This window comes from Lygodium microphyllum, chromosome 8 (genome assembly GCF_053477565.2).
Source record: "Lygodium microphyllum isolate KBCC chromosome 8, Lygodium_microphyllum_v1.1.10, whole genome shotgun sequence".
In the NCBI taxonomy this organism is placed as follows: domain Eukaryota; kingdom Viridiplantae; phylum Streptophyta; class Polypodiopsida; order Schizaeales; family Lygodiaceae; genus Lygodium; species Lygodium microphyllum.
This window is the reverse complement of record NC_141142.1, coordinates 110,437,538-110,444,742: the sequence shown is the minus strand read 5'-3', so window position 1 is coordinate 110,444,742 and position 7,205 is coordinate 110,437,538. Positions and strand designations below refer to the sequence as shown.

The 7,205-nt window shown below is 43.3% G+C and overlaps 2 protein-coding genes across 3 annotated transcripts; one reads left to right on the top strand and one right to left on the bottom strand.

Moving 5' to 3' along the window:
* Positions 1-630: 630 nt before the first annotated feature.
* On the bottom strand, positions 631-5,038 carry LOC148032730 (uncharacterized). Of its 2 annotated transcripts, none has more exons than XM_087683382.1 (5): positions 4,571-5,038; positions 4,431-4,474; positions 3,819-3,880; positions 1,561-1,660; positions 631-1,220 (listed from the first exon to the last, which is right to left on the bottom strand). In XM_087683382.1, the coding sequence occupies exons 1-4, from the start codon at positions 4,848-4,850 to the stop codon at positions 1,612-1,614; spliced, it is 435 nt and encodes a 144-aa protein (XP_087539508.1). In that variant the 5' UTR covers positions 4,851-5,038; the 3' UTR covers positions 631-1,220; positions 1,561-1,611. The 2 variants fall into 2 exon arrangements, with proteins under 2 accessions (XP_087539508.1, XP_087539507.1); XM_087683381.1 differs by having other exon boundaries at positions 637-1,225.
* Positions 5,039-5,136: 98 nt separating this feature from the next.
* LOC148032729 (uncharacterized) lies at positions 5,137-6,207 on the top strand. The gene has a single exon (XM_087683380.1). The coding sequence runs from the start codon at positions 5,137-5,139 to the stop codon at positions 6,205-6,207; it is 1,071 nt and encodes a 356-aa protein (XP_087539506.1).
* Positions 6,208-7,205: the final 998 nt, after the last annotated feature.

Genomic DNA, 7,205 nt, shown 5'->3' with positions numbered 1-7,205 from the left:
TTCTATGGGTTTATGTTAGTTGTGGTACTACATACAATATATACACAATGGATGCCAAAAACACAATGGGGAGTGAGCTACTTGTGTCACACACACACACACACACATCCTTACATTGAGATAGTGCAATTGGACAGTGGGGTTGTACTTAAGTTGTACCACCATGATCACCCCAAAATTTACATGTACATTTATTCCATATGTTGAATGCACTCTCAACCACATATCCACATTATGCATATCCCGTATATATGCACCTTAAAGACCCAAAAAAATAATGTGTTGAAACTCTTGTGCACATGCCCACCCCTACATATCTATTCATGCAAATCAAGCCCCACATACGTCCATTCTATGCGTGCTTGATTATACCTAGCCATACATCTACACAAAAAAATCCATACCCACAAATCTCAATAATCACAAATGTATGATAATATTGTCTAAATCAAAATTATACAATAAGATAGAACGTGTACTAATAAGTGGAGGTTACTTTGGTGTATGCAAATGCAGTTGATGCCTCAACCAATTTACCAACAAACGCAAGTTCATGTATTTGCATGCATCAAGGCTCTTATAACTAAAATGCTCAGATTCTAACCTTGAAATACAAGGGATGGCTAAGAGTTTCTATTTTAAACTATATAGATGGAGACACGTTGCCACAATGACACGAATGACGAAGGTCAATGCTCATGAAAAACATTTCTTATGTAGATTTTAAAAGTGGAGCCATGTGTGGACCTACTCGACATCCTATAAAATGAAGATGATCTCGTGTGGCACTTTGTCATGACTTCAACCATTGTCAATTGTTACAACCACTCAATGGACATTTGCCAAATAACTCTCTCATCAGGTGGCAATTTAGAATCTTGAACTTTTGGAGTGATTAGTTTTTGAGTTGGGGTCGAGTAGGTGGAATGGCGTGTGACACCTCCCATGACTTCAAACTCCTATTGGTGGCTCATGTGGCATGACCTCAAAGTCCTACTAGTGGCTCGTGTGGCATGACTATATGGTAAATATTTGGTAGGATATAACTGAAAAGCATGCAAAAGTTTTAAACGTTTTTAAAGAAGAAATGTGATAGTTCCTAAGATGCAAAGACCTCCCTTACATCTTTGTAATTCTTCGAGACCCATAAAGCTGCACTTCTTTCCTGTGCTTCTTCTTGTCCTCTACCATTTTCTCTTTTCATTTTGCTTGCCTTCTTCCTATGCTGCATACAACAGTAATCGGTCATGGAAAGCTCTCTCCCAATAAAATCTATTACCAGAATCACGATATACCACATTCAATACCTCCAATCTTAGCTAATCTGTTACAATTTGAATTTTAAAAACAATGATAATCAAATCTAAGCGGGCAACTATCTGGCCACCCCATCAATCTGTTTTCTAACTACTCTGCTCTTGTCATCCCATTCCTGAGTACCCTACAATCTCCTTGAGTACTCATCAATCTCCATACATTGAGCGTTTCAACATTGCTTTCCTAAGTACCATGTATTTGTCATCTCATACTTGAGTGCCCAACAAGCTCCCAGGAATGTACCTGATTTGAGGTATTCAGCATTGCTATCCAAAGTATAATGCATTTGCCATCTCATTCAGGGGCACCCAACAAACTCCTCCTTTGGTACCCAGGAGTGTACCTGCATTGAAGTATTCAGCATTGCTTCATTTAAAGTCTGCCATTAACTCTTTCATGTCTCACTTATCTCAAAGTGTGCTTTGTTGGTGTCTATGGTGAAAAGGCACACTTGTGTGCTCAATTGTTATGTACCCAATGCAGTTGTGTACTCAATTCTGCTATACTCAAATGCTACTGCTAAATACCTTGCTCTGCAAAAAACTGTCCAAACTTCCCTGATTAGTGGAATTTCTTAATAATTAGACTCAAAAAACAATCTTTGCTAATAATTATTACCATGTCATGCTTTTCTATCCCACCATGTCTCGAATATGCAAGTGCATAGCATGTCTATCTTCAAGACATCCCCATTTCTCCCATGTTTTATGCATTGTGGCTGCTGAGATAGTCCAATCTCGAAACAATCCCTTTACTGATGGCATCCCTAGAAAAAGTTGGTAGGATGTATTTTGAAAAAGGCATCAGCAACTCACAATCCGTGTATGTGAGCGCCTTGATAGGTCTTCTGCACTTGCTTTGCAGCCTGAAGTGGTAAGAACATTTCATGATAACTTGGCCACCATGGACAATGAGCATCACTTACCCCCTCAGAATATTTGGAATGCAAATGAGTCAGGTGTGCAAGGTAGTAAGGATAGAGGCATGTGAGTTCTGGCAAGGAAAGAATCCAAGAATGTCTATGGCATGACTCCTGACAACAAGGAGTGGCTGACTATATTATAGTTGTGTAAATGCTACTGGGTATGCCTTGTTAGGCTACTATATCTTGAGACGTAGAAAGGCTATGCAAAATTATTTGTTGGAGTGTGAAGAAGCAGCTCTAAATGTCGTTGGCATAGGTATTATCACTCTTCCAGCCTGTACCTCACAAAAGCTCCAACGTTTGGATGTCTCATTGTTTAAACCATTCAGAGTCCTACTTTACACAGGAGAGAAATTTGTGGCAGTTTGCGAACACAATCCAATCAAGTATCAAAGGGGAAGCCAGCTGGTATTGCCTCAAGGGCACTAGCAATCGCATGCTTGGAGTCAAACATAAAAGTCAGATTTTGTGCTATTGGAATATGGCCATCGAATCATGATGTATTGGGGTATGAGCATATGCCATGTTCCAATATGGATATTCATGAGATGTTATTGGATGAAGAGGCAGCAAATCTGCATGGCAATACAATAGTCCAAGACCCCCTTGATTGTAGCCAAGTGCCCAATACGCCCATGCACGAGGACTTCGAAAGAGACATGGCTGAAGTATTGTCAAACATGGCTATGAGCAGCCAATAACCTCGGCCTCATTTGGACAAAGCCTCAATCCAACACATGGACCAACTCTAATTTGCTTGAGCTTCTATGCGTGCCAAGAGGATGTTGTCATCAATAGGGTCAATGGAGAGGCATTTGTTGATTACTCTCAGTCACTTATACTCACATCTAATCAGTACATAGAGTCTATGAAGGCAAAAAATGCAAAGAAGATGGAATTGGAGTGCCAAAAGGAGGTATGACGGAAAGAGAAGCTTCAAGTTACGAAAGCCAAGGTGGCTGTCGGCGAAGCTAAGAAGAGGCAGCACAAAGAGGAAAAGAAAGCAAGGAACGAGAGGAAGCAATGGGAGACACAACTCATGGAGCCCGAGAAGCGCATGAGAGTAGTCCTTTAGGAGGGGCTAGCTGTGGAGAATGCTTATTTGCAAGCACTACATATTCCTAGTGATGCAGCCCGATTGAGGGTAGCATGACTTCATGCCATGAGGGAGAAAGACGTGGCCCATGAATAGATGCCTTGCATCTACATAGAACCATTGCAATATCCATTCCCATGATTGCTCTACTATCCATCAAATATGTTTTGTACCTACTTAGTCCACCCAAACCGGGACTTGTTTTCCCTATTGGGAGGGCCTCTTTGCATGTCAAACAAATGACAGTTTTGACATGTCCAACCGATGGCAGTGTCCTCTCAGGTAAGCCTAGTGTATAAGTTGAAGTCAATATATTGTCTCAATATAGTTTGTAATTAACACCCTTGGTATATCAAATGAGGTTAAAGCTACAATTGAACCCATTGCTTTCTCTTGCTATGCTAATAAGGCATGTACATTGTAATTAAAAGCAACAAACTGGTTAGATAGCACCACTTGGGTAATGAAAGATGCACTTACCTCTTGCTTTCATCAATCTTGAATTGGGTTCTGACCTGGGGTCTGATGCTTGAAGACAATTTCTGACCACCAGTTGTAAGAGGTAAAAACAAAACAGTATATTGATCACCCAAAACAACGCAAAGGCTTACATGAAATCCAAATGTAACGCATGCACAGAACATTACTGCAAGATAGAAACCTGAATGTGGCAACTGTCCAGAAATAAAGGATAAACAAACTTTCGTAATTGCCAAAACTGACCAGAACTAAGATGAATACTAAAACAAAGTCATGCCCATTCCGTCTTGCCAAATTTGCAGTTTGTAAGTGTGTGTGGACAGCTTCTGGGCTTAGCTAGGCTACAAGCAGGTTAAACAGCTAAGATGTGCTGCCTTATATGTGGCATGTAATAAGCAAAAGACTTGGGGCAATCACTGTTGCCATTTACCCATAGCATTTCCTTAATGATCCTCCCTGGCAAGATCTCTAGCTGAGAGACATAGCGAGAAAAAGATACGGTCTTACAAGCCATGGATCCTCAATACACCATGCATGTTACAGAAATCCATAATCCATCCGATTACAGAATATCCTGCGAATACACCATGCATCTTGTGAAGAACAACCTACATGATGAACTACGACGTCGAACAGGACAGCCGAATGATTGAGTCCTGCCATTTGCAATCAGCCGAACGATTTGCAATGTGAGCGAGCGAGAAAGACAGACAGACAGACAGACAGACAGAGTTTAGGGCAGAATGCCCTACCATTCGCAATCAGCCGAACGATTCGGCCCAGAAATGAACATCCCCTGCTGACGCCCGTTGCATTGCCAATCATGTAGAGAAGGACGCCCACCCTCCACAATGGCATCGCAAGAGCGGAATGCATTGAAGATTTACAGAATGCACGCAGGGAGGGGGAACGAAGGATGCATTTGAGAAAAGGGAGATAGCATGCAGGCAGCCCCGCATGCATGCAGCACTGCCATTCCACTGGCCCTGGAGGCCCGAGGGACTCCTTGCCCACACCGCACTCATATCTCATGTCTTCGTGGAGGGTAACAAAAGGGGGAAGTATGCTTTGCAACAAGGTGTCAAAAGCGGGTGACCATTTTCTTTAAAACTAGCTTTTAACCCAGTTTGTTTACTCCTGTTCAATTTCAACCTTTTTTGGCATGCTTGGGGGGTGCCCAAGTTGCCCAACGACCAGTCGGGCCACTCAAATGGTCTAACTTGGGTGACCTAAGGAGTCACTTGCAAGGCAAGGTTGCGAATGTCCTCAGACGCACAGACAGAAGAGTGTGTCTGTGTGTGTGTGAGGGAGAGGAAAGATGGATCGATGGAGCTTGGGGGAGGACGATAGCACGCAGGTGAAGCAACTCCTGGACGAGTACAGCGATGAGAGCCTGCTCAAGCTTTCCGTCGATGCTCACGCAATCGCTTCATCTCCTCACCACGCCGACTCCTTCGCCCTCGACTCAGACCTTGTGGCTCGCTTCAATCGCTTGAAGAATCCTCCCCTTCCTCCTCCTGATCCTCTCACAGGTGCAGCCCCAGCTGCCGCCATCGTCCCCCGTCTCCCCCTTGCTCCTTTTGATCCCGCAGAAGTCGACATCCTTGGCGCCGACCTCGCGGCTCGCCTCGCTGCCCTCAAAGCCCCATCTATCCCTTCAGTTGCGTCATCGAAGTCCTCTGTCTTCCCTTCTGGAAACCCTAGCACATCAGAAACAGTGACAAGCACTGATGGTGCTGCTAAATCAGAGATCTCTCCACCTAAGGATGCCAGTACGGCCGGTTTTGGGTCTGCCGAATACTCTGGCGCAGTTGTTGCAGCAGAAATGCTTGATTCAAGAAACGAAGTAGAGGCCGCAGCAAGCCTGAAAGATGGTACAACCAATGGTGATCTGTCTAACAATCCAACCGTGAGTGTTGTCGCGGAGAAGCTTGATTCAGGGAATGAAAAGGGGGCCACTCGACGCCGAAAAGATGGTACGACCATTGCCAATCCATCAGGACAGCACAGTCCGTGTGTTTTGACGCACAGTCCTGATCAAATGCCGTCAAGGAGCAATGCAGAGGCGACATATGACACTGAGGTGCAGAATCTTCTTGCTTCCGTCAGCGACCAGATCAGGTTCCATGGAAAGGGTTCCCATGGGACAAAGCCGGCTGAGACTACGAGCGAGCCCTGTTCTGAAGATGAAATCTCAGACAGGGAAGTGGATGAGATGGTAGAATGGGCCAAAGATGCTGCTCGATTAGATGATGGGGAAGAGGAAGAAGAGGAAGAAGGGCTAGAAGTTCAGGAAGATCATTCACGGTTGTCTTTCGGATTACCACCTGTGTCAAGCACTACCCTCCAGCCAGTCAAGGAGAAAGGCAGGGGTTGGAAGTTCTGGTAGTCCTAAGTTTTGCTACCTCGTTAAACTTGGGTTGTGGAGCATTGGTTTTGGAGCAGGTGGAATACTGTAATTTTGACATCCAATCTGCCTATTCTATGAGATCGAGGTATGTATTTATCTGTCTATACAAGTAAGATTGGAGATGCATAACGTCTTTGCAAATAGGTTGTATATTGTTGGGCTTCCAGCAATCTAATTTAGCTCAGTACATATACTTGGTGGGCTAACTCTATCAGTTCAACTTATGAGCTGGACCTACTCCTATGTAAGCAAGATGTCTTATGAATTTAATGAAGTGGAAGTATGGGACCTACATCAGATTATATGCATAGGGGCCTCGTTTCCAGGTCTTCTTTTTGGGTGCATTAAGGTTGTCATGTCACAATGCCTGAATTTGCTTGAGTGCTTGTGATGTAGCACATTAATGACACTACTTTGCAATGTCAATGCGATTATCCTAGTCCGAAAGGAGAAAGCACTCAGCACACACGGAAAAAATGATGTGAGTTGAAGGACTTTGTGCAAGTGAAACTAGGATCATCCTATCGCAAAAGTAAAAGCCACTTAGCACATAATGCAAAAAGTTATGAAGTTGAAGCGTTGTATGTATATGTTGTCTCTATTTTTCTTATTTGGCACATGGTTCACAGACCAGGAGCTTTTGGAAGAATTACTACGCCTCTAATAAATGGTTGAATTTTATCTACTTTTAAGTTCTTGTTGAGAATTCATGCATCTATCTAGGCTATATCATAATGGAGTCAAGGGGAGCCATTCATCTCACATCATTGTGATTATTCCACAAATTTGTGTCTTGCCCAAGTGGTAATCAACATCTCCATTTACCCACATGCTAGCGTTGCCTGCCATGATTACTTTTGTTGTTGCCAAGAATGCTAAGAGATAGCGATGACATCATCTACATTAGCCATGACTACTTTGGACTCTACTACTATTGTTCTAGCCATTGTTGCCCTTACTCATTGTAAAGTGTAGAT

Bases quoted from the DNA above. Each gene is read 5' to 3' on its own strand.
- LOC148032729 (XM_087683380.1), top strand. From the start codon at position 5,137: ATGGATCGATGGAGCTTGGGGGAGGACGATAGCACGCAGGTGAAGCAA.
- LOC148032730 (XM_087683382.1), bottom strand. From the start codon at position 4,850: ATGAGATATGAGTGCGGTGTGGGCAAGGAGTCCCTCGGGCCTCCAGGG. The intron at 4,475-4,570 runs GTAGGGCATTCT...TGCAAATGGCAG, and splicing joins CGTTCGGCTGATTGCGAATG to GACTCAATCATTCGGCTGTC. The intron at 1,661-3,818 runs GTAAGTGCATCT...ACTTCAATGCAG, and splicing joins AAGATTGATGAAAGCAAGAG to GTACACTCCTGGGTACCAAA.